This window comes from Mobula hypostoma, chromosome 14 (assembly GCF_963921235.1).
Source record: "Mobula hypostoma chromosome 14, sMobHyp1.1, whole genome shotgun sequence".
Lineage (NCBI taxonomy): Eukaryota > Metazoa > Chordata > Chondrichthyes > Myliobatiformes > Myliobatidae > Mobula > Mobula hypostoma.
The window spans coordinates 12,552,968-12,580,168 of NC_086110.1; the positions used below are offsets into that span (position 1 = coordinate 12,552,968).

Consider the following 27,201-nt stretch of genomic DNA (forward strand, 5'->3'; position numbering starts at 1 on the left):
TCTGAGTGTCATCAGTGGCCGAGATACTCACAAACTAATGTCAAGGGTCAGAAATCCAGTATCTCCCTTGCTGCAGCATGTTCATAGACAACACATTCTGAATCAGTCAAGGTGCCAATTGAAATGCTTTGAGGAAACACAGAAATGTGATCAGTGAAGGTAGTGCCTACTTAAAACTGAGCAGTCAGTCATGGTGGGGCGCATAAGCAAGTACCTTGTGATTGAATTATTGACAGAGTTCCTATAAGATGACAGCTTAGAGAGAGCAACTTTCCCACTTTAATGTTATTAACCTTCTCAAGCCACTGTACTATCATTGACTGCAGGAATGAGTTGCTTCCCAATCCTTTGATATCCTACATGAGGGTGTCCTAAAATTACCCGAATAAGACCCTCTGATTATCCCTTGTTGTTGTGAGAACTTGATCCCCATGGCCCCCAAGGGTTAAGTTTGAGTAGGAGCCCTCACATGTTACTTGAAGCTCTTTGCTTGTGTTTTACAATATGAGAAATTGCAGGGGAACGGTCGATGCCCTGCTCTTTCGAAGGTGCCTGCAAATATAAGAGAGTGAACCGATAGTCTGGTGTATTTCAGGTGTCCAGTGATGCTGGTGGTAGGGGACAATTCCCCAGCAGAGGAAGGAGTGGTGAGTATGAACTGCAGTATCCCACTCAGTCTTTGGGGGTCAACACGAGTGCATTTGTCTGTATTGGAGTCCTATGAGAAGGAAAGTAATTGCTAATTGTGCTGGCTAATCATGAAGAACTTGCAGAGCTGGGAGCACTGGACTCATAAGTTAACTCTGGAGAGTTGATATAAACATAGGACACTACAGCACAATACAGGAACTTGGGCCCACAATGTTATGCCATTCTTTAAACCGACTCTAAGGTTAATCTAATCTTTTCCTCTTACATGTATCTCCATTTTTCTTTCATCCATGTGCCTATCTAAGAGCTCCTTAAATGTCCCTAATGTATCTGCCTGTTCCACCACCCCTGGCAGTTCATTCCATGTACCCACAACTCTGAGGCGAAAAATATACCTCTGCCATCCCTCCTATACTTTCCCCAAACACCTTAAAGTTGCACCCCCTTTTATTAGCCATTTCCGTAGTCTGAAAAATTTTCTTACTCTATCTATACATCTTGTACACCCTTAACAAATCACCTCTTATCCTCTTCTCCAAAGCAAAAAGCCTAAGCTAACTTAACCTATACTCATAAGATATGCTCGAGATATGCTCGCTAGTCCATAAGACCATGAGACATAGGAGCAGAATTAGGCCATCTGGCCCACTGAGTCTGCTGCGCCATTCAATCATGGCTGATCCTTGTTGTCCAACCCCAGTTCCTAGCCCTCTCCCCGTAACCTTTGATGCCATGTCCAATAAAGAACCTATCAATTTCGGCCTTAAATACACCCAACGACCTGGCCTCCAGAGCTGCGTACGGCAACAAATTCCACAAATTCAACACTCTTTGGAGAAAGAAATTTTTGCGCATCTCTGTTTTGAAAGGGTGCCCCTCTATCCTGAGGCTGTGCCCTCTTGTCCTAGACTCTCCCACCATGGGAAACATCCTTTACACATCTACTCTGTCTAGGCCTTTCAACATTCGAAAGGTTTCAATGAGATCCCCCCTCATCCTAATGAATTCCAGTGACTACAGACCCAGAACCATCAAACTTTCTTCGTAAGATAATCCTTTCATTCCTGGGATCATCCTTGTGAACCTCCTCTGGACCCTCTGTAATGCCACCACATCTTTTCTACCCAAAACTATTTACAGTACTGAAGGTGAGGCCTCACCAGAGCTTTATAAAGCCTCAGCATCACATCCTTGCTCTTGTATTCTAGACCTCTTGAAATGAATGCTAACATGGCATTTGCCTTCCTCCTCACCAACTCAACCTGCAAGTTAACCTTTAGGGTGTTCTGTACAAGGTCTCCCAAGTCCCTCTGCATCTCAGATTCTTGGATTTTTTCCCCATTTAAAAAATGGTCCGCACATTTATTTCTACCACCAAAGTGCATGACCATGTATTTTCCAACATTGTATTTCATTTGCCACTTCCTTGCCCATTCTGTCTAAGTCCTTCTGCATCCTATCTGTTTCCTTAACACTACCTGCCCCTCCACCAATCTTCATATCATCTGCAAACTTGGCAACAAAGCCACCTATTCCATTATCTAAATCATTTATATATAGTATAAAAAGAAGTGCTCCCAACATCGACCCCTGTGGAACACCAGGCAGCATCCTGATAAATCTCTTCTGCACCCTCTCTAAAGCTTCCATATCCTTCCCTGACATGTGCGGGATGGTCACTCTCATATTTTCCTTTTGCCTAAACTAATTTGGCAGGCGGATGGGAACCGGAGGGATAGGGCTGAGGATAAGGTGTTTGGTTTACAAGCGGAGGCAGTGTGTAGTGAGACTGTCAGGAAAGACAGAGAGATGAGAGGGCAAAATTGCAGCAAGTGGGATGAGTTGCTGAGTAAAAGGGGAAAAATCGAAAATAGTGGATTCAGGACAGAAAGTGTTAAATTTCAATGTACGCAGTAAACAGAATAAGGTAAATGGTCTTATAGCAGTTAGAAATTGGCAGGTATGACTTTGTGGGCATCACTGAGTCGTGGCTGAAAGATTATAGTTGGGAGCTTAATGTCCAAGGATACACATTATATTGAAAGGACAGGCAGGTCACTGAGGGAGTGTGTAAAAGGAGCTATCTTTCAGTCAGGTCTGCAATCAACATTGAAAAGGTCAGATGGTCCTGAAGAGAGATTTTAGGGAGCTAGGTAGAAAGCTGATAAACAGGATCTCCAGGGTAGTAATCGCTGGCTGTGCCACGTGCCAGTGAGGGTAAGACTCGGATGATTTGGCAGGTGGATGTATGGCTGAGGAACTGGTGCAGGGCACAAGGATCATTCGGATCTCTCTGGGGAAGGTGCGACCTGTACACCAGGGACAGGTTGCCCAAGTTTTCTGTATTTTGGATATGGACTTGGACTATAGACTTTTCATCAGTCTTACAGTTTTTCTATATTACTGTGTTTTTTGCCCGATCTTTCTTGATTTTTCATGTGCGGGTTTGGGGGGGCGGTGTTGATGTTCGTGCTGCCGTTTTTTTCCTGGTTTCGCGGCTATCTGGAGAAGAAGAATTTCAGAGTTGAATACTTTGATAATAAATGAACCTCTGAACCTGAGGGGGTCCTATATCCTTGTGGGCTGGTGCGCTGTTCGGGAAGTTTTAAACTAGATTGGTACGGGGCTGGGAACCAGAGTGATAATGCTGAGGATGATGTAGTTGTTTTATAAATAGAGGCAATGTATAGTGAGATTCCTTGCAAGGAGAGGCTGATGACAGGGCAAAATTGCAGTCAACAGGATGAGATACAATGTAAAAGGCGGACAAAATCAAAAAGGTGAATACGGGACTGAAGGTGTTAGTTTTGAATATATGCAGTATACGGAATAAGGTAGAGGAACTTGTAGCACAGTTACAGATTGGCATGTGTGATGCTGTAGGCATCATGGCTGTAAGAAGTTTGTAGCTGGGCGCTTAACGTCCATGGATACACATTGTATTGAAAGGACAGGCAGGTAGGCAGAGGTTGTAACATGGCTCTGTTGGTAAAAAAAGAAATCAAATTATTAGAAAGAGGTGACAAAGGGTCAGAAAATGTTGAATCATTATGGGTAGAACTAAGGAACTGCAAAGGTAAAAATACCTTGATGGGAGTTGTATACGGACCCTCCCCAAACATTAGTAAGGATGTGGTCTACAAATTACAACAGACGATAGAAAATACAAAAGGGCAATGTTACAATAGTCACGGGGAATTTCAATATGCAAGTAGATTGGGAAAATCAGGTTGCTGCTAGATTCCAGGAGGGGATTTCTAGAGTGCCTACAAGATGACTTTTTAGGGCAGCTTGTGGTTGAGCCCACTAGGGGATCAGCTGGTCTGGATTGGGAGTTCTGCAATGAACCAGAATTGATTAGAGAGCTTAAGCTAAAAGAACCCTTGGGGAAAGTGATCATAATATGATTGAAATTTTGAGAAAGAGAAGCTGAAGTCAGATGTATCAGTATTACAGTGGAGTAAAGGGAATTACAGAGGCATGAGAGGGGAGTTGGCCAGTATTGATCGGAAAAGAACACTGGCAGGGATGATGGCAGAGCAACACTGGTTGGAATTTCTGGGACCAATTTGGAAGCTGTAGGATAAGTACATCCCAAAGAAGAAGTAGTATGCTAAAGGCAGGATGAGGCAACTGTGGCTGACAAGGGAAGTCAAGGCCAACATAAAAGTGAAAGAGAGAGCATATAAAAGAGCAAAAATTAGGATGAAGTTAGCAGATTTGGGAAACTCTGAAAAACCAACAGAAGGCAATCAAAAAAGACATAAGGCAGAAAAGATGAGATATGAAGATATGTTAGTAAATAATATCAAGAGGATACTTAAAAGGGTTTTTTCCAGATATATAAAGAGTAAAAGAGAGGCTAGTGCAAATATGAGACCACTGGAAAATGATGCGAAGAGGTAGTAATGGATAAGGAAATGGCAGACGAAATGAATAAGTATTTTGCATCAGTCTTCACTGTGAAAGACACTAGCGGTATGCCGGAAGTTCAAGTGTGTCAAGGGGCAGAAGTAACTGCAGTTGCTATAAGTAGGGAGAAGGTGCTTGGGGAAACTGAAAGGTCTGAAGGTGGATAAGTCAACTGGACCAGATGGACTACACACCAAAGTTCTGAAAGTGGGAGCTGAAGAGATTGTGGAGGCATTAGTAATGATCTTTCAAGAATTATTAGGTTCTGACATGGTTCTGGAGATCTGGAAAATTGCAAATGTCACTCCACTCCTCAAAGAGGGAGGGAGGCACAAGAAAATAAATTATAGGCCCGTTAGCCTGACATCAGTGGTTGGGAAGATGTTGGAGTTGATGATTAAGGACGTGGTTTCGGGGTAGTTTGAGGCACATGATAAAAGAGGCCAAAGCCAGCATGGTTTTCTCAAGGGGAAATCTTGACTGACAAATCTCCTGGAATTCTTTGAGGAAACAACAAGCAGGATAGAGAAAGAAGAGTTGGCGGATGTTGTGTACTTGGATTTCCAGAAGGCCTTTGACAAGGTGCCGCACAGGAAACTGATAACAGGATAAGAGTCCAGAATATTACAGGAAAGGATTTAGCAGTGGCTGATTGACAGGAGGCAAAGGGTGGGAATAAAGGCAGTCTTTTCTGATTGGCTACCAGTGTCTAGTGGTGTTCCATGGGGTCAGTGTTGGAATTGTTCCTTTTTACGTTGTATGTCAATGTTTTGGACGATCAAATTGATATCATTGTGGTCAAGTTTGCTGATGATGCAAAGGTAGGTTGAGAGGCAGGTAGTGATGAGGTAGCAGGGGGACTACAGGTTAGGAAAATGGGCAATGAAGAGGCAGATGGAATACAGTGTTGGGAAGTGGATGGTAATGCACTTTGATAGAAGGAATAAAGGTATGGACTATATTCGAAACAGGTAGAAAATTCAATCATCAGAGCTGCAAAGGGACTTGGGAGTCCTTGTGCAGGATTCCTTAAGAGTTAATTTGCAGGTTGAATTGGTGATAAAGAAGGTAAGTGGAATGTTAGCATTCATTTCACGAGGACTAGAGTATAAAAGTAAGGATGTAATGCTAAGGATTTATAAGGTACTGGAATATTGTGAGCAGTTTTGGGCCCCTCATCTAAGGAAGGATATGCTGACATTGGAGAGGATTCAAAGGAGGTTCACGAAAATGATTCCAGGGTTGAAAGGGTTGTCATATGAGGAGAGTTTGATGGCTCTGAGCCTCTACTTACTGGAATTGAGAAGAATGAGGGGGAATCTCATTGAAATGTATCGAATGTTTAAAGGCCTTGATAAAGCGGATGTGGAGAGGATGTTCTTATGGTGGAGAAAGTCTAGGACCAGAGGGAACAGCTTCACATTAGAGGAACATCCATTTAGAATGGAGATAAGGAGAAATTCCTTTAGCCAGAGGCTGGTGAATCTGTGGAATTCATTGCTGTAAGCTACTGTACAGACCAGGTCATTGAGTGTATTTAAGGCGGAGGTTGGTTGGTTCTTGATTAGACAGGGCGTGAAAGGTTACAGGGAGAAGGCAGAATGGGTTTGAGGGGAACTGGATTAGCCATGATAAAATGTTGGAGCAGACTTGATGGACCAAATGGCATTATTCTGCTCCTATGCCTTATGGTCCTATGAACTAAACGTCTCAGCATTGCTATGGATGGCACTTTCACTCATCTTGTTTGAGCTCTACATTAACTGAGCTACTTGTTATGAATTGAAATAAATCTCCTATTAAAATATTTCTGAGAGACCATCTGCCAGCAATGCCATATTGTTTAGAAGTTCCAAAATAACATTCAAGTTACAGATAAATATGTGGAATGTTTCAGTCAGGAAGCTCAGTTAAATGCTATCCTGGTTATATAAATGTACATGTATCAACATCTATATATATCCTCCATGGCATTACTGTGAGATGGAGGCAGTATTCAGTAACAATAGACATGTTATCAACAAAGCAAGATGAGAAAGTGTCACATGATGTAGGTTTGACATTTGGCAGAAATACATGATGCTTGCAATGTTTTATTAATATTTTATGCATGGCTGCTAATTGATAATAAGCAGAGACCAGTGAAAGCCAACTAAAGCAAGGACCGTGCTGCTTGATACATAGAGAAGCACAGTTACCTGTATGTGAAGATTTCATCCAGCTGACATTTGTAGGAATTTTGGAAATGTTGTTGGGAGGGAACGTTTATGAATACATGGATGATGTGCTACGTTTACTGACGAGTAAGTTTTCTCTAATTTTAGGAAATGTGATTATTATTCTCTATGTAAATATCAACTCATTTCATTGTTCACTGTTCTTTCTTCTAACTAACACAGGCTTTTCATTCTAGGTGGAATGCAATTCCAAACTGGACCCAACTCAGACAACTTTCCTAAAGGTAGTAAATGACCTTGACTGGTTGTAGTATCATGAGGATCATTTAGGGAGCAGCAATCCCTTCACAGTTGATTTAAATTAAGCTAATTGCAGCTAAATTAGGGAGTGAATGGGATTACTTTCCAGAGTAAAGAACCAAGATAATGGGGTGCAGCAGCTAAAGACACTGGAATTCTCGTGTTCACTGATGAATTAAGGTTGAACAAGTGAGGTCTTTATTCTTTGGAGCATAGAAGGTTGAGGGGGGACTTGATAGAGGTATTTAAAATTATGAGGGGGATAGATAGAGTTGACGTGGATAGGCTTTTTCCATTGAAATCGGGGAGATTCAAACAAGAGGACATGAGTTGAGAGTTAAAGGGCAAAAGTTTAGGGGTAACATGAGGGGGAACTTCTTTACTCAGAGAGTGGTAGCTGTGTGGAACGAGCTTCCAGCAGAAGTGGTTGAGGTAGGTTCGATGTTGTCATTTAAAGTTAAATTGGACAGCTATATGGACAGGAAAGGAATGGAGGGTTATGGGCTGAGTGCAGGTCGGTGGGACTAGGTGAGAGTAAGAGTTCGGCATGGACTAGAAGGGCCGAGATGGCCTGTTTCCGTGCTGTAATTGTTATATGGTTATATGTACATTCAGCCTGGTGAAGAGGTTCCCTCCTGAAATGAATGTTAGATCATTTACTGATTCAGGTTTTGCCGATTGACACCTTACATGCCTACATTTTCACAGGAAAAGGAGGAGGAGCCGTGAGACAAATGGCCCTCATGCCCTGAATAAGAACATCCTGAGATGTTCTTGATCTTGGCTCGACATTACTGCCTGTTCCACAGCACTACCCCGGAGACCAAAAATTTATCTGATTTGGCCTCTGATATAGTCAGTGATTCAGCCTCCATTCCTGTCGGCTCTTTGGATTCCAAAGACTTACAGACTTTTGAGGATTACTTCATCATCTATCCTAGCTGAGCAACACCTTATTCTGAAACTATGTGGCCCAATTCCAGATTCCCCTGCAAGAGGAAAGATCCTCTCAGCTTCTACCCTGTCAAGTACCCTCTGAGTACTTGAAAAACTTTTGTTTTTAAGTAAGTTAACTTCTCATTCTCAGCTCAATCTGCTTAACATGGTGAGGTACCTTGAGATTGTTATAGCTGGGGGTGATAGTGGGGATAAGCTCCCAATGGTGTGCATTTCAAATAGCCTCTGACGACCAAGTCCAACTCCTGACCTTCACGTGTGGCTTAGCTACTAAGATTGGTGGGACCGTTTCTACTGACAGCAGAAGAGGCAAAGGCGGGTTACGGCACTTTAAAACCAGTTGCTTCGGGCAGTTGGGGCTCATCAGCCGTGGTTGGCAGCTCATCTAGGAGAAGGAAAACTCTGATCTCAAACCTCCGCTGCCTTACAACTATACCCACTCAAAGCTTCAGAAGTAAACCCTGAGAAGAAAGGCAGTCCAATGTTGAGTTCAATGCTGACTGGCAACTCCTGCAACACTGCTGGTGCCAGACTGTATTGGTCTGTGTCGTTCCTTTGGGTTCATGAGCTGTGTGGAGAGGGGGATCCTGCTACATGGGCAATAGCTTGTTCTCCATATCGTACTGCCCAGGCTTGTGTACTGGTTCGCGTGTCATGTAGACAGCTAGGACACAATATCCATGATTAATTCTGACCAATGAAGGGCCTCAGTAACGGTGAATCTTCACTCAACTGTTTCCAGTGCAGATATATCTGTCCTCAATAAGGAGGCCAAAACTGTAGGAAGTACACCAGTTGTGATCTCACAGGAAATCGGCATTTGGAGCAAACCTTCCCTACTCCATCTCCTGTACAACAAAGTCCAAACTGGCTGTCATCTCCTTACGCTCTAGCCCTGATGCCAGTTGTAGATGTTCGCTGACCTGCTGAGTTCCTCCAGCTACTTGTTATCATGCTCCTTCCATTCCTACCATAATTATTTTCTCTACCTACTTACTAACTTCCAGTGTTTCATGCACATGGACTCCCAGATCCCTCTGCCCCAGCTGTGTTTTGTGGTCACGCTTCACTTCAAACAATTTTGAAAACGGGGACATTTTTTCAAATATCTGACGAGAAGTATATAATAGAAAGTTCTTCATGAAAGGAGAGGAGAATCTCTGGAATTTTTTTGTCCAAGAGAGTTGTGGAGTTTAGCTCATTGTGAGATAAATAAAATTCTGAAAGATCTGGGGTATTGAAGGCTATGGGGATTTGGCATAAAGGAGGGGGTGAGGCCTGGGGTAGATCAGCCATGATTCAGTGGCAGGGCAGACTTGAGGGGCCAGGAGGCTTCCTCCTCCTATTTTCTTTAGTTGTGCATTTGATGGATTTTAATGAGGATATTGATGATGGACTGGGTATGAGAATAAAAAGCTGATGGTGCAAGAGAACATGGCAAATTGGATCCAAAATTTGGTTTAGTGATGGCAAAGGGCAATAGTTGATGGGTGTTTTGTGGTTGTTCCCACTGGTAATCTATCAGGTTCAATGTTCAGTCCCCTGCATAAAGGTGGGGCATGGCACAGCAGTTTTCAGAAGATACAAACATCGACTGAGTGAATGACATTTAATTTGCAGTGGGATGTGAATGGCACATCTCCCGAGTTGAGAGGTAGCAAATGGAATTTAGTCCAGAGAAGTGGAGAACTGCAACTAAGGAAGAGAAAACGTTGAAGGATATTGAGTGGTGTGGAGAAACAAAGATAGCAAGACTGGTCACTAAAATGTACATGGGCTGCTTTTCCATATCAGTGAAGGCACAGAATATAAGAGCAGGGAGGATCTCCTACAAAGAGATACAGACCTAGTGTTGGAAGCCATTAAGTCGTTTTCTCAGCTGACATGGGTGTGATGGGCTACACTGAATTTACTAGGTTTTCTGTAATTATCTGATTCTGTTAATAATTAGTTTTACTGTCTTGGTTTAGGAATAGCAGAGGAATATACTCACAAAAGAGCCTACTTTGAGCAGCTTGTACCTGCACTGAATACTTTCTCAATATTAATATTCACTGCATTTTCATCTTGGTTTAATATTTTGCTGATTGTTGAAGTATTCATTTCAGCAGTTTATCTGACGTATTGATCACATTGGCCCTGCTGTGGTTAAACCGATTAGCTCCTTTTGCTCTATGATGAGAAACCTCTTCCCTTCTAACAATGAAAATGGACCACCCATCCTTGCTTCTTTGGCACCTTATATTGAACTGAGAATACCTGCTCTTTATCAGGCTGTCTTTAATGTGGCTGACTTAAACTAAGGGAGAAATTCATGCTTCTGAGAGAAAGCCAATAATTTCAGTCCAGTCCACTGAACTGTTGAATCATGGTCCTCCATCGTACATAGGAGGACGATCAACATCCTCATTAATTTGACAAAATTAAACATTTATGAACCTTATTCATCCAGTAGATCCAGGAAATGATCTGCCACCTTCATTCATTCACCAGGAGCAGACAATTGCAGGCTTCATTCAGTCCAGACAGCACAGTGATGGGCGAAATTTGTCCAGCAGAGCTACGGACCTTATTCATCAAACAACTTAACAATCATCAACACATTCACACAGAACTTCCAACTGACAATGTGGAGCCTTTGTGGGCACGAAGAAAACAAATTCCTATTGGACGATTATCCAGTAGATCTGAATTGCAATCGGAGACTGAGCCTATTATCTCTTGTGCATTCAGCCAAGCCAAGGCTGCTACGAGGCACTGAGTCAACTCTGTAATGAATGGGACATTGACCTGCTGGAGCTAGGCTACGATGGGACGCATCTTAACCATGGGATTTCTGTCCAATTTAGACTCGCCCTGCGGAATGTAGATTGGAGAAATAAACGGACATTTGCTTTATTTGACTGAATCTGCTAAATCCTGGCTCCAGCTCTTCCAAAATTAAACAAATTAGTTTAATCAAATATGGATAGGAATTGCTAGAATATGAAATGTTAGAGTTACTCCAATCCCAATAAATAAGAATTAGATATGGTTATCCTTGTAACTTGCAGGTGATATAACATAGCTGCTAAATAAGTACGGGATATGTCTGTTACTTTCTTATCCACAGAGGTAATGGCAACCTGTGCTTTATGTTTTCAGATGGCTGACTGTGGTGGCTTGCCCCAGATCACTCAGGTGGGTAGCTCTGGCTCTGCGTCTAGCTTCCTCAACTTCTTCCAAGCTTGTGTCTTTCACTTTGGAACAGAGGACCAAGGTTTCGAGCTCCTAGCAAGGAGAAAGTAATTGAAAATGGGGAAGTGTTTAAGTTAGGGTGGGAAGGCATGAGGTGCTCTGAGGTAATTCTTGTGGACCGTCAATGTATCACGTTTGGGACATTGCTTCTAGCTCTAGTGCTAAAGGTGGGTGTTTAAAACTGGCAATGTTTGACCGCTGCAGATTTCTCCCAGTATCCTCATTCCATCAGTCAAAGTGGGAATTAGCAGACAGCATCAGGTGTTCATTTCTGTTTGTTCTGTTATCATGCTGTGTATCCTCAGGCTGATAATCATTTTTTAGTTTGTACATTTTCTTCTAACAGCCTGGAAAGCTGACAGAGGCCTTCAAATACTTTCTGCAGGGCATGGGCTACAGTAAGTATCAGAAGAGTTGTATCTCTAAGTGTGAATGTGTTTTGTTTTCACTTTAGTTTTATTCACAGAAAGTACCTAAATTTGGACAGTGCCCATTCCACACATACTGGCTTGAGGATTTTTGCTTACTGGTGTCACTGACCATTGGGAGATCTCTTGGTGAGGTTGTTATTCTTTCTGTGGAACTGTTTGCTGTAGGGTGTTCTTGCAAAGAGACTATGACCTGGGTTGGTCTCATGGTGAAACTGCCCAGTGTAGGATTCGTTTTACTGAACGCCTACGCTCTGTCTGCCAGAGAAAGCAGGATCTCCCCAGTGGCCACACATTTTAATTCCACATCCCATTCCCATTCTGATATGTCTATCCACGGCCTCCTCTACTGTAAAGATGAAGCCACACTCAGGTTAGAGGAACAACACCTTATATTCCTTCTGGGTAGCCTCCAACCTGATGGCATGAACATTGACTTCTCAAACTTCCGCTAATGCCCCACCTCCGCCTCGTACCCCATCCGTTATTTATTTATATATACACATTCTTTCTCTCTCTCTCTCTCCTTTTTCTCCCTCTGTCCCTCTGAATATACCCCTTGCCCATCCTCTGGGTTTTTCCCCCCCTCCCCCTTTTCCTTCTCCCTGGGCCTCCTGTCCCTTGATCCTCTCATATCCCTTTTGCCAATCACCTGTCCAGCTCTTGGCTCCATTCCTCCCCCTCCTGTCTTCTCCTATCATTTTGGATCTCCCCCTCCCCCTCCCACTTTCAAATCCCTTACTCACTCTTCCTTCAGTTAGTCCTGACGAAGGGTCTCGGCCTGAAATGTCGACTGTACCTCTTCCTAGAGATGCTGCCCGGCCTGCTGCGTTCACCAGCAACTTTGATGTGTGTTGCTTGAATTTCCAGCATCTGCAGAATTCCTCGTGTTTCCATTTATCATAAGTTGTTTTCAAGGCAGGAGGCTTGGTGTGGGTAATATAGCAATGAGGCTGTTCACTGTGGGATTTGATACAGTGAGGCTGTTCTGCAGTGGCACGTTGTCATGTTGAAGCTATTCTACAGTGGCACGTTGCCTGGCAATGCTGTCCTACAGTGGCACGTTGCCATGGTGAGGCTGTCCTACAGTGGCACGTTGCCATGGTGAGGCTGTCCTACAGTGGCACGTTGCCATGGTGAGGCTGTTCTACTGTGGCACGTTGCCATGGTGAGGCTGTTCTACTGTGGAGCATTGCCATGCAATCAATCATGTTGTACCTTATAAACACAAGAGATTCTGCAGATGCTGGAAATCCAGAGCAACACACACAAAATGCTGGAGGAATTCAGCAGATCAGGCAGCATCTATGGAAAGGAATAAGCAGTCAACGTTTCAGATGGAAACACTTCATCAGGACTGAAAAGAATTAAAAGGTGTGGGGAGGAGAAGGAGGATTAGCTAACAGGTCATAGGTAAAGCCAGGTGGGTGGGAAAGGTAAATGACTGGGGAAGAAGGAATCTGATAGGAGAGGAGAGTGGACCATGGGAGAAAGGGAAAGAGGAGGGGCACCAGGGGGAGATGATAGGCAGGTGAGGAGAAGAGGCAAGAGGCCAGAGTGGGGAATAGAAGAAGGGAGAAGGCAGAGGGGAAAAGAATTACCAGAAGAAGGAAGTGATGTTCGAGGTGAAGCAATTCTTGAGGTGAAGCAATGCTTCATCTGCGGATCAGTTGGGGTAGTCTTTTGTACCGGTGCTCCTGATGTGCCCTCTCTGCATTGCTGAAACTCGGCGTAAACTAAGTGACCACTTTGTTGAGCACCTCCCTTCCATCTGCCAAAAGCGGATTTTCCCAGTGGCCGGCCATTTTAATTCCTGTCCCATTTTGATTCACGGACTTCTCTTTTGCCACGATGAAGCCACTCTTGGTGCAGGATCAGCACCTCATCTGGGTAGCCTCCAACCTGATGATATGAACCAATTTCTTCTTCCAGTATCTTTTCCTGTCCTCCTTCCCTCTTCTTCTATTCCCCACTCTGGCCTCTTATCTGTTCTCCTCACCTGGCTATCACCTCCCCCGGTGACCCTTCTCCTTCCTTTTCTCCCATGATCCATTTGCCTCTCCTATCAGATTCCTTTTCCTCCAGCCATTTAACTTTCCCACCCACTTGGCTTCACTTATCACCTTCTAGCTAATCTTCCTTCCCCTCTTCCTGCTGTTTTTTCTGGCATCTTCACCCCTTCCATTCCTGAAGCAGGGTCTTGAAACAGACTTGAAACATCGGCTGTTTATTCATTTCTATAGATGCTGCCTGAAACCTGCTGAGTTCCTCCAGCATTTTGTGTGTGTTGTTCTGCAATGTTTACTGCCAGTAAAACCACATTGGATGATCAGATTACTCTGGGTGGAAGCGTGACTCCTTGTGTGGACCACTTGTGGTGAAACTGGATGCTGTTCATACGTATATATTAAGAGGCTGAGATGGTGTTTTATACTGAACCAAGCTAGAGCATGGAAGTAACGAGGAAAAAGTGTAGAAAGCTAATTGGGAATAGTTGTGACATTAATGCGTAGTTCTGTCTTGCAGGGTCTTTAATATTCACAAATGATTCCATTACCGATGGTCCAAAGCATACAACTACATTCGTTCTTTCTTTGTGTGCATAGTCTCCCTCCATATAAACTGTTTTTTTCAGTCTGCGTTTCTGTACCTGTTTCACTGTACTGAGGTGAACTCGCCAATTTTTGGTAATAATTCATGTTTCTGTAACTAGAGTGTGTTTTTGATACACCCAAAAGATCAGTCAATATTAGTGAAGAGCATTTTTGTTTGCTAATGATGCGTTGGACTTTGAAAGTGTGAAGGTTATGGTGTGGTTTATAAGCACACTGTGTAGTGTTTCCAAATCTAAAGATTAAAAACTGGACTTCACAAATCAACAATGCAGTATAGCATGTGGCCCTTTTATACTTCATAAAGGGTTAGAACTTCCAAGGATAAGTATTTGGTCCAAAGTGTTTTAAAGGCCAATATACTAGTTCCAGTTTTTCTTTGTGCTTGCACTTTGTAGTTTAAAGCAACTGCAGGGAATTGTTGAGGAGTCTTTGCTGTTAGAGATTACTCATCATTGAACCAGCAAGATCCAGGGTCCCATTGTTGATACATCTGGTGAAATTGCTACTTAGTTGACAGTATTATGGGTCTTCAAACTGGTTCATGCAGCATTTCTATGTTTCTTCCTGTCTGTTATTCAAGAATTTGTCTTTGATCACAGTTCATTAAGACTTAAATTTTTTTTAATGGTTTGGCATAAATTTAGCCAAGTAATTGGCCTTTCTGCACATCTTTCCTGTTTCTCATGTGTTAAGATACTTAGTAGCAATTGTAATTCCAAATGAGCACTGGTCATAAGGTTTAAGGTTGATTAATTCTAAATGCTCTGGATGAGTCCTGCCCAGGTTTGTGTTCATAATTGCAGAAGTAGAAATTATATCAACAAGAAGCCAAGTTGCATTCTAATCTGGGTATTGAATTTATGTTATCATGTTCCCCTAACTTGCTGAGATAACACCGATAACTGTGTTGTAGCTGGATGTAAAATGATTCTCCAATTATTATTATTATTATGGTGACTTGTTCAACTGGCATGAATTATTCAGTTTGATATCAGAATCACGGTTAATATCACTGACATATGTTGTGAAATTTCTGAACATATTTGTAGTGACTGCAATATGATACTGCACAGTGTGTTATTGGAGTTGTTTCTTCTGATCCTTGCATTGTTGTTTAAAGGACTAATACTCTGTGTGCTTTAGCATATGCTTACTGTGATATTATTTATAATGGTCTTGACATGGGCTCTTAACATGGGAGAATATGTGGTGCAGATTGACATTTCACTGGCTTGACTGTTTCTACGAGCTGTTTTCTAGATTTTGACATCAACTCCAGAGGATATACCCAGAATTGGCCAGTTTTTTGTTGCAGCTTGCCCTTGGAGCATACTCATTTGGAGTAGTCTCGCAACACAAGTGTTAAGTCTTGCCCAACAGTGACTTTGACTGAAGCTGAGACTCCATCCTGGATCCACCAATAATCAAAAGTGAAATTACCTTTAATAACAATTCAGAAAGACCTACATTCCATCCAAAATAAATGTGGTATTTTAAAGCAGATTAAAAATATTACAAAACACGGTGTGTGTGTGTGTTTTTGCACACGAAAACAATCAACTGTGCTTAATCAATTTACAAATTCTCACAATCCCTGGACAGTGTTTCTTCCAATGGATTTCAATGGGCTCAATGGATTTGTACCAAGTTAAGCAGGCACTGGTCAAGTGGGTGGGTCTCTCAGAAAAAGTGGGAAGAAAAGGCAATAGACAATAGACATTAATCTCCTTTTTATTTAACTTAATTCATTAATATAAATGTATTTTAATTGTTTGTGTGCAAAGTGTTACTCAGTGTTAAAATAAATTTCTGTTTAGCAATGATGCTCACAAGGCAAGGCATTTAAGCTTTCAGAGTCAGTAAGCCCGAGATCAGGAGATAAATGGCTGTCATTGTGGGGATGGACCCTACAACAGACAGACTACTATGCTGGACTTGTTTCATCAGCTAAGGGCCACCTTTCTAGTGGACGACTATGCCTGCAAGCACACTGTAAGAAAGAGCATACTGCAAGGGCGGGAGACCAGTAGGCTCAAAATTTACCCTTACCTCCAAGTAATCCATTAAAGCAATGCAGAATTGTACTGGAGACTCAGGACAGACTTGTAGTTGCCATATAAGTAGAGGTTGAGCTGACCATTTTTAAATAGAAGGGTGGGAGTGATAACTTGTACTCCACCGCAAATGGAAAATGTCCAAGGTATTTTAGAAGAATGGAGTACATTTTGCTGGGAGGACTGTAAATTTGAATTACTCTTTTAAAAAAACACTATCCAAAGATTGGTGAACAACAGCCAGCAAAGTTTAAGGAATAAGTGGGGCCAAGGGCTGAGAATGCTCAGGAGATGAGAGATGGAAATCTGAGAAACATGGGATGGAATATGCATGCTGGGCCAGTTGATCACAATACTTCCAACTACATTGTGTACTGTTTTGTAACAGAAAGTAAATGGTCCAAATTGTGAATTCATTTAGCAAATTAATTCAGTAAGTGTTTCTTTATAAGCAGTAATACTTTCACTTGGAATTGTTAGAAATTTATCCAGTATTGTAGATTGGAACTAGTAATTGCAATCTGACACCAAAGGTCTCTTGGGTTAGGTGCCTGAAATGCACTTGAATGTTGGGAAAGCAACTACTCCTCTCTGGCAGGACTTCAAGAAAGAGCTATTTGACTAGGCATGTACTGCTGTTCGGATGACACTTTCAGAAGTTCCATGTTGTGTGACTGTAGTGATAATATTGACAACTTAGTTGATACCTTCAACAAAATGGGGTTTTGATCACTGTGACCCTGATACAGGACACCAGATTAAAGACCATACACATCTTAGAGATGCCTTAGTTGGTGGAGAGCATATGTACTCGTGTGTGTTCCTGTATGAGTTGGATGTGAGTCTGTTTTCCTCTTGATGTAGACTGTAACGCTGTGTTTCCTACCTCCTTATTTCACGCTCAGTTGCATATTTAGTGGATAGACGACTGAGTGGTGGAGCAGGTACCCATTTCCTGTTTCTTCGTAAACTATTCCATTGCTTGTGCTACAGCCTGTCTTTAATGTTCCAGCCCCATTCCTTTGCCATTGCATGCTCTCATTGACCTGTGCTCTCTACTCCATCTACAATTGTTCTCTTTCTCACTACGGCTTCCAACGGCCAATGCACATTTTTTTGCAATATTTGGCTGTAACTATATATTGACCTGCAAATGAAATTTACTCACAATTGAGTTCTGGAAGGCATAAATACTCTTGTGTTTTCTTGCATTGTAATAAGTTTTTGATGTGTGTCTGGCATTACCCAGAACGCAGGATCCAACACCATGTTCCATGTATTCCATGACAATGACTAATAGATCTGTTGGAAATGAGGTAAAGAACCAATTGATTTTAGTGTGTCTCGTATAGTGAAGTCAGATGGGAGGGTGGGCATTGAAAACACATTTAATAAGTATCCTATTTCATTATCTTTACGTAGTTATTAAAACAGGAAATTACAAAATATCCATTATAGTGAAAAAATTTCCTGTGGGCCACCACAGTAGTATGGCATTTAGCGTGATCTTGGTTCAATTCTGATGTCCTCTGTATGTCCTTTCCATGAGTGCGTGGGTTTCCTCCCACCGTCCAAAGACGTTCTGGTTGGAAGGTTAATTGGTCATTGTAAATTGTCCTGTGAGTTAAATAGGTGGGTTGCTGGATGGTGCTGATTGTTGGGCTAGTGCTCTGTAACGCTAAATAAATAAGTTTAATAAGATTTGGCATCTCCTTCATATTGCACCAACGCCTTACAGTGGGCGTGTTTTGAGATTTTTTTTAAAAATGGCAACCAAAGAAAGCTTCACATTTTAGAAATGCAGTTGTACATTTCCTTGCCTCAGAATCTTCAAGTGAGCAGATTTTAAAATCTGCAAGTTGAGCCCTGACTTCTGTGCCCTGCCCAAAATTTCAATTTCTAATTGACAAAAGGTACCAAAGTGTTAATCGGTATTCTGTGCACCTTTTTAATATGGAAGTCCGATGTCTAAAGAATACACTATGTCAAAAAAAGCACAGCAAGTTAGAAGAAGAGAGTCTAATTTTTCAGGACCTAGCTTGAAGTAATTTCTGATGATTTCTATGCAGAGCAGGTTTCTGTATTCTTGCTCAGATACTGATAAGTATTGGTTGATGTTATGCTGGAGCTGGGTAGAATTTACAACCTTTGCAGGCTTTGACCTCAATCAGTGCTGCAGCAGCAGAAGCTGATTTGCTTCTCAGAGAGCAGTGTTTACTTGCTCTATTTGCATTTGCTTCAGGAACCTATAATTAAAACCATACTCAATGCTAGTTATTTGACAATAAATATAAGGGTAATAACTTGATGGATTGTCCTCTGTGGCAAATTTAAGAAGCAAAATTTACAGTGAAATTTAAACTACGTATCTAACTGATTACACCACAGAAGATGAGCATCTCACTGTAGGTCAATGTTCAGCTGTGATGGTCCTCAGCTTCCTTATCACTTGGGAGCATTTTAGTGACAGTATATGACAATTTGAATTGAATGAGAACATACACAGCAGACAGCCTTTACCTCTAAAATTGTTCGTTTATTAGAAATTGAATTGTCAACATTTATAATATTCTGCCTTTGTTTTTGCGTGAATTTTCTCCTTGGTGAATTTGATTGACGAAGGTTAAGCTGTGAGAAGAGATCATGTTACACTTTGAAATGTTACAGAGAACAGGTCTAGACAAGACAGAGCTAATGAAGTATAATGGGTATATGAGGGGATCAATGTATTCACTTAAAGTAACTTGGTCCGCAAGATCAGAAATTAAAAGTAATTATAAAAAACACCATGTGATTTGTGGAATCAAAAATGGGTTCAAGCCACATGGACTTTAGCTTGTAAATCAAATGTCAGAAAGAAAGAATTGCCTTTCAAATTTCACCCTTTCTTATAGTCAGCCTGAAGCCATGGAAAAGATCCTGATTGAATTTCTTATTGTCTGACATGCTTGGGAGAAGTAATTCTTATTAAATTGTACTGTACTTCAACTATCTTGACATATAGTGACATATTGACACAATAGTGACATATTGTGCTAATAATACCGAAGTCAAGGATTATACTACCAAGATTCAGAAGTTCTACTTATCCAGAGCTGAAAAGCAGGTGGAAAGTGTGAGAAATGTGAAATATTCAGGGCAGATCTGCTGGGCTGGGCTTGATGCAAGATAACAGCTCCGTCCTTTGTTTTGCTTTGATCACAAGAAAGATGGAAACCCGAGACAATTTCAGCTGCTCATAGGATCATCTAGTCAAGTTGGTTACAAACAGGGAACCGAGGCAGTGAATAGAAAACTTCCCTCTCTGCCCTAGTGGGAAATAGGAAAGGGTTGGAGAGCTGTAACAGCTATTCCAGTTGTTACATAGATACTAGAGGCGAAGGTAGGTGTCACTGCTTGCTTGCTGGCTGGCTAATAACATGCACATAGCCACCCTGGCCGCTCCCTGCTCTCAGCCGAGGAATGGACTTGGATATGAGCCTAGATCTGAAATTGCATGTGAAAGCTGTGAAAGAGCATCATCTTCCGCATGATGGACCATGAGAAGTCAAATGCATGACTATTTCATACCATTCCAAATGGCATGTCATAATTGTGCTTTCCTATAGGCAGATTATGTAAAGTATGATATCAGTGCTCACAGGGGATACACATTATTTCCTACTAACCACTGAACAAACCCCCTCCCCCTGTGACTGTCCTTGGTATCAGAGCATCAGTAAAAATTGTTCCAGACTGCTGCTTCAGAAACATTTTGCAATTAAAATGGCTTTGCTGATTTTGGTTGAACTCGTGGATTGATTAAGTAAGGTAATGAATTATACTGTCTCTGTTTTTCCCTCTAACACAGTGGCCTCTGCAAGTATGACACGACTGGCTCGTTCACGCACAGCCTCGCTGACCAGTGCCAGCTCAGTAGATGGGCAACGTCCACGTATCTGCACCCAAACCAACAGCAGTGACAGCATGGGCCAGGTCACTCAGAATATGTCGCACACCATGGAGGTGTCATGCTAAAAGGTGATGGGAGGTTAGAAAAAGCAGCATGGCTGACCCCTACCCACTCTGTAGGATGATTATTCCTTACTAGTTTTGGTATGGGGCAGTGTAAACAAAGCCTAGAGATTGCTCCATTACTTGGCTGTAGCAGTCTGCAGTTTCCTAGCCTAACAAATAAAGGCTGCCCACTGCTTTTTTTTCTTGCATGAGTTGCAATCATCGTGAAAATTTACTTTGGTAAATGTAGCTACCCGAACCTTTCCGATCTGTTAGCAGGCTTTTACGCGATTGGTTTTATTTTTGCTGGTCAGTCAGTGCCATGGTCCATATTAGGGGACTGTGCCGATGCAATAGTAATCTTGTGTTCAATTATTTTAACGTGTGCTAAGGGAAAGCATCAATTTTTATGTTGTTTTAAATGTGAAGGCATTTCCAAACATTGGTGTGTTAAATAATTGTCCTAGATAGCCTGTTCTTTATGCTTTCTGTAACACAGGATACAAAAGAGCTGCTCTGGTTACCGTAGATATAGTGAATCTGGTTCCACTACTTAATGTTTTGTAGATAATTCTGTTTCCATCCCCAACTTCAACTGCAGTTTGGGCAATGATAAAATGAAGAGTCGAAAAATTGCTGGGAGTCTCTTTCAGGTCTTGTGACAAACGTACCATTATCGAAACTTTTTTTTGTATAACAGATCCTTCGATGTTGCTGTTATTGATCTGATACCTGACTGCAGCTGTGGCTACCCAATTAATAATTCATTCACTTAATGTAACTAATAAATGTTTATTGAAAATAAAGTCGGTGTTAAAACCTGCCTTGTTTTGGTAGATGATTCACATATTCTGCTATGATTTAATCTTATTGGCATTGTTACATATGTTGGACTGACAACAGCACACTCTGTTAGCTTTTGTGATATTTATTCAAATAAAATTTGCATGCCGATTTCCAGTTCTATTCTACTGAGAGTACATCACGACGACTTCTACCATGTATTATCACTGATATAGTGGCCTGGGTTCAATTCTGACCTGCAGTTGCTGCCACTGTGGAGTCTGTTTTCTTCCTGTGACCATCCAGATTTTTTCCATGTACTTTGGTTTCTCCCATATCCTAAAGACAGGCAGGTCATTAGGTTAATTGATCATTGCACATTTACCCCGGGTGTGTTAGTGTTTTGAGAAAACTGATAGGAATGTGGAAAGAATAAAATGGATGTTTGATGGTCAGTGCAGGCTAGTTTCATGCTCTATGACTAACTGCAAACTTCCATTAAAACGACCCTGTAAAAATTATATTGTGACATACTGTATAATGAGTGTCGCAGAGAGTCTGATGGCACCTTGACATTTTATGTGATGATGTAAAAGTCACGGGTTTGAAGCGCTCAATGATGCAATGTGCCATAATCACTACTACTGAACATGCGAAGTATCTTACAACTCCCATGACTTCTTTCCCCACCGAACTGTCTTTGTCATATGAAGAATCCGGTTAATCTTTCAAAAAAAAAAGCCAGAAGGAATAGTATTGCACAAAATTACTTACGATGAATGCTATTTTTAGCAAAATGTTTCTCCATTGTTCATGTATAAATAACTTAACCCTGGGTCTGCTGATTAGTTTTAGGGTTAACTCAAAGTTTTTTTAATTCATCAGTTGGCCCTAAGTCATCTCAAAGGTTGTCTAGATACAGACTATTGAATGTTCATCCCATAATTGAAGTATTGGTCTTCATTAAGCTTAAGTATTCAAATATGAGGGTTAGTAAGGGTATCAAAGATTATGGGGTTGAGCCCTGATCAATGGCAGAGCAGATGCAGTGGGCTAAATAGCATAATTCTGCTCCAATGGTCTTATAGACAAGAAAATCTTTGACTTTAGCCTATTTATAAATTGCCTTCCCTGTATGGATAATGTTCCAAAGCACCTTCCTAGCAAGCTGGTGCCTTTGAGTATGAACAGTTCTCTCCTTTGTAATTTGAAGTAATAGGTATTCTTGTGCAAATCTGTTGAGGGATAAACATTGGGAAATAAGAATACCCTTGCTCTTCATTTAAATTGTGCCAGGGCATCTTCAGTCCATCTGTCATGGAAACATGGTCTTGGATTAATCCAGAGGTTTAAACTGCTCCTCAGAACTTCACTAAAGTATCAGCATGGGTTATTGGCGAACTTGAGCTTATGAATTGAGAACAGGAGACCCAGATATGGCAATAGCACAGCCACAAACTCTACAGTAGAAGCTATACATAACATTATTGACCACTGCTTGACTAAGAGTTAAATTACAAATGTATCTAGCCATGATTACTTTTATCTTTATATTATTCTTTATCTAGGACTGTTTTGCTTGGTGCAGCCTAGACTCTTAATCATTTACAATCCTATTTTCCATATTTTATCTGCAGCCTCCCAAGTTCACCTTCCACAAACTTTAAACATTACTAATATCTGCCCATTACCTTTATATTAGCTCTCAATTCTTGATTAATTGATTAAACCCTCACGCATGTTTATACCTCTTACACAGTCCAATTCTAAGATTAACTTTATTTATCACACATATCAAAACATACAGTGAAATGTGTTGTTTGCATCAAATCAAATCAGTAAGTATTGTGCTGGGCAACCTGCAGGTGTTTCCATGCTTTTGGAGCCAACATAGTATGCCCACAATTCACTAACCGTAACATATGTCTTTGGATTGTGGGAGGAAATTGGAGCACACAGTGGAAACCCATGTGATCACAGGCAGAATGTATAATCTCCTTACAGGCAGCCGCAGGAATTGACCTACTGGCTGGCATTGTGAATCGAGTGCTAACAACAATGGTACCATGACACCTCATTTATCTTCTGAGCTGCTTGATCAACCAAATGTGGAGTCCTCCCTCAATTCTAAAATGGGTGGCAACAAGTTCTCCTCCTGCCCTTGACCTTGATGCTAGCTATTCCTAAAGTAATATTCAAGTTTATAGTGTTTTAGTTTCAACATGATGAATGTGTTGTGCCAATCTTAAATGCAAAGTCTGTTACCCCAATTACTTCTATGTGGCACCATAATAGCAGGCAAAGACTTGAGACTTTTACCTCATGTTCACTATTAGACAAGCTGTAAATACATTGAGGGAAATACCCATTGTAGTTTAAGGTTGAGCAGATAATTATCTGCATTATAAGTATATTATTAACTAGTGAGGGGAAGAGGGGCAAATTCTTCAGTCATTCCTTCTTGAACCTCAGTGCTAAATATTTAGGGAACAAATTAACAGGAGACAGAAAATTAGGTCACTTGAATTTGAAGTCCTCCTACAATGCAATTCATTCCTTCAAAGTCTTTAATTATAATTTAGTACAAGATAATATTTACAAAACTGCAAAGTAACAATAAAATGACGTGTATTCAGCTGCCCTGTTAAGATCTAGGAATGCTTGTTGGCCATTTGGCCCCTGCTTCTCCATGCCATAAGATCATCAGTGATCCTTGACAGCAACTTGAATTTCCTTTCATTTTTCATAATTATTGATGTCATTCAAGTGGCCAAATATTCACAACTTTTCATGTGCAGGCATTTTTCCTCATCTCAGTTCTAAATAAGAAATCCAAAATTGTGTGTTTATAACCCTGACAGCTAGATTCTCAAGACAGACATTCAACTTCTCAATATCTATTGTCAAATCTTCTTAAAATATACAGGTTGAAAAAAATGAAAAGTACAAATAAGGGTCCATCCTAAACATCCTACATGGTCATACCACACAAGTAAGTTCTTTCATTCTGGGGAATTATCTCCAAATCAAGTCCTTCCTTTGACAGGGATCAAAACTAAAGAGGGCAGTTAAAATTAGGTAGGAATATAGTGAGGAAGCTCGGTTGATCCAGGAATTTGTTATAAATTAACAAGTTCAGATAAATATGGGCTGTTAAAGGGTAATATAATGCAATAGGTTAATGGCCTGGGAGAATTCAAAAAGCATCATGGAATAGAGGAGTATTTTAGCTGATGGGCAAGACCATTGAAATTACAGGTGAATGTTGGACATACCGAAATCAACACTAATCGATTTGAATTATGAGAATTTCTGTAAAGGAGGTTTAAGGTATGGTATTTGGGATTCTGCAGGCCAATACAAAATACTCGTAGTATTAGTTTACTTCAATTCAAAATGCTTCAAAGAGTTTGTACAAAGAATATGACTAATTCAGAAACAAAATGACTAACTTCAGTAATTCTGGAAAGATCTGATGTTTTGTAACTCTATCAATATAATTTCTTCCTGAAAAGCAATATACTTCATCTTCACAAGAGCTGTATATCAGTGTTGCCATCTACTGTTTCAGAAGCATATAACATAAAGGTCATACTTAGCTAGAATTTTTAGGTTAAAAGCTGGTCCACTGACACTGATCACAGGAGTCCTCTACTCTTGATTTATCCGCAGTTAGCTCATTAGTGGTAAAAGATGTACAAAGTAAATCTACATTTAGTGATACATCTTAAATCTTAGTACTCTTTTGAGACAGTTCACTTACATACTTTGCTCACTGATCTAGTGATATCTGAAACTATGGACAATCCTGGACATCCAGCTGGATCTGCCCACGCTGGCTCAGAGATGATACACGCTCAATTCAGCACATTTGTGTGGCCTCTGTGTTGTTCCTCTTCATGAACGAACTCTTGCTCTTCTGTCTGCTTGGTCATTGGCTTCTGACCTTTTCAGGATAAGGTGCTACCAGCACGAATGATTTTGAAAAGTGCATTGACATTATTATTTTTTATGGCATCTCTGCATGCAGAGACCACCTGGGTCTTGGGCTTCCCAACTAAAAGACAAGATAGAAAAATAGAAAATTCAGTGTCATCAATCTACAAAGCTCCATCTTGGGCAGTAGCTTACAAAGAACCCAGGACATTTTCAGGGAGCGGTGTCTCAAAAAGCCAGCGTCCATTACTAAAGACCTCCAGCACCCAGGGCATGCCCTTTTCTCACTGTTACTATCAGGTAGGAGATACAGAAGCCTGAAGGCACACTCTCAGTGATTCAGGAACAGCTTCTTCCCCTCTGCCATCTGATTCCTAAATGGACTTTGAAGCTTCAGACACTACCTCACTTTTTAAAAAATATACAGTATTGCTGTTTTTGCACATTTTTAATAACTTATTCAATATACATAATTGATTTACTTGTTTATTATGTTTTATTTTTATTATTTTTTCTCTCTGCTAGATTATGTACTGCATTGAACTGCTGCTAAGTTAACAAATTTCATGTCACATGCCAGTGATAATAAACCTGATTCTGATTAATTGTAACCAATTTAATAATTTCACAGAAAGGAGTCCGAGGATTTAAAAAAAATTATACAGAGGCATCAGTGGAAAGTCTAGCATTTTTGTCTGATCTTATTTACTTATCATCAAAGGGATAATATGGTGGTATTCGTACTGTTGAACTATTCTGGTTAAGGCACTCTCACAGTGTTCCAGGATTTGAAGCCAACAATAATGGAGGAACATTCATCTATTTCCAAGTTAGGATTGTGTGATATGAAACCTGGTGATGTTTCTGAGCCCTAGGTGGTATCGATCATGAATTTCAGGGGTACTACTGAAGTAGTTTTAAAATTTTTCATCTGAAAAGCAAAATTAACAGCCACCTTCTTTAACTCCCTCAATACCTTCTCCATCTTCATGTCAAACACAAGTATGGACTTCTCAGTCACTGATAATGACATAAACTGCTCTGCTGCATCATATATCCAAAGGTACTTAGAGGTCTGTGATTATATATACAAACCCCTAACATTGATGGTAGACTCATCACTATCAACATCTAGACAATGCACAGAAGTGATTAGGAAGGCTAATAGAATGTTGGGCTATATAATCCATTCAGTGAAGCTTAAGTCTACAGATGTTCTCTTTAAGCTATATAATGCACTTGTGAGGCCACACCTTGAGTACTGTGTACAATTTGGGTCTCCATATTTTGCGAGGGATGTGAAGGCACTGAGAGAGTTCAGAGAAGGGTGATGAAACTCATTCCAGGTCTGCAGGGTATGAACTTTGAAAAAAGATGGAAAGAATTAAATCTTTCTAGCTTAAGTAGATGTAGAATACGAGGAGACATGATAGAAGTGATCAAAATTATTAGAGATATAAGTAAAGTGGATGTCAGCTGCAACTTCAAAATTAATCCATCAACGAGGACATGGGGCCATAGGTGCAGACTGGTTTAAGGAAGATTTCAGACTAACATCAGAAAGCATTTCTTTACACAGCAAGCTGTGAACACATGGAACAAACTACCTAATTGTGTAGTTGAGAGTAGTACCTTAGAGACTTTAAAATCTAAACTCGATAGTTATTTCAACGCACTATAGCAATTTGATAAACTTCGTTGGGCTGAATGGCCTGTTCTTGTCAAAAAAAAACTATTGAATGCCCTAATTTGTTTCCATCCTTTTCCCACCAAGGTTCGAACTCCTGCCACCCAGCCAAGTAAGAATCAATCTTTCCACAACTTGCCTCTTGCAGAATCAGAATCAGGTTTATTACCACAGTCATGCGTTGTGAAATCTGTTAACTTAGCAGCAACAGTACAACACAATACATAATATAGGGAAAAAATGACAGTAGGATATCTATGTATATTGAATGGATTAAAAATAGTGCAGAAACAGACATAATATATATTTTAAAAGGGGGAAAAAAGTTAGGTAGTGTTCACCGGTTGAATATCCATTTAGGAATAGTATGGCAGAGGGGAAGAAGCTGTTCCTGAATCGCTGAGTTCAGGAACTCAGCGAATCCTTGAATCCTTCAAGGCTTCTGTGCCTCATTGCTAATGGTAGCAA

The 27,201-nt window shown here is 40.9% G+C and overlaps 2 protein-coding genes across 11 annotated transcripts in view; one reads left to right on the plus strand and one right to left on the minus strand.

Moving 5' to 3' along the window:
* The window catches only part of ndrg4 (NDRG family member 4), a 279,010-nt gene extending 257,856 nt beyond the window's left edge, over positions 1-21,154 (plus strand). For 9 of the 10 annotated variants that reach the window (XM_063066692.1, XM_063066695.1, XM_063066691.1 and 6 more), the window contains 6 exons: positions 596-647; positions 6,977-7,024; positions 11,142-11,177; positions 11,581-11,632; positions 17,237-17,275; positions 20,182-21,154. In XM_063066692.1, coding sequence (XP_062922762.1) covers positions 596-647; positions 6,977-7,024; positions 11,142-11,177; positions 11,581-11,632; positions 17,237-17,275; positions 20,182-20,348 — 394 coding nt within the window. In that variant the 3' untranslated portion in view covers positions 20,349-21,154. The remainder of the gene's footprint in view (positions 1-595; positions 648-6,976; positions 7,025-11,141; positions 11,178-11,580; positions 11,633-17,236; positions 17,276-20,181) is intronic. The other variant, XM_063066687.1, reaches the window with a different exon arrangement.
* Positions 21,155-21,420: 266 nt separating this feature from the next.
* Positions 21,421-27,201, minus strand: part of bbs2 (Bardet-Biedl syndrome 2) — a 126,787-nt gene continuing 121,006 nt past the window's right edge. Inside the window, exon 18 of the mRNA XM_063066684.1 lies at positions 21,421-25,167. Coding sequence (XP_062922754.1) covers positions 25,061-25,167 — 107 coding nt within the window. The 3' untranslated portion in view covers positions 21,421-25,060. The remainder of the gene's footprint in view (positions 25,168-27,201) is intronic.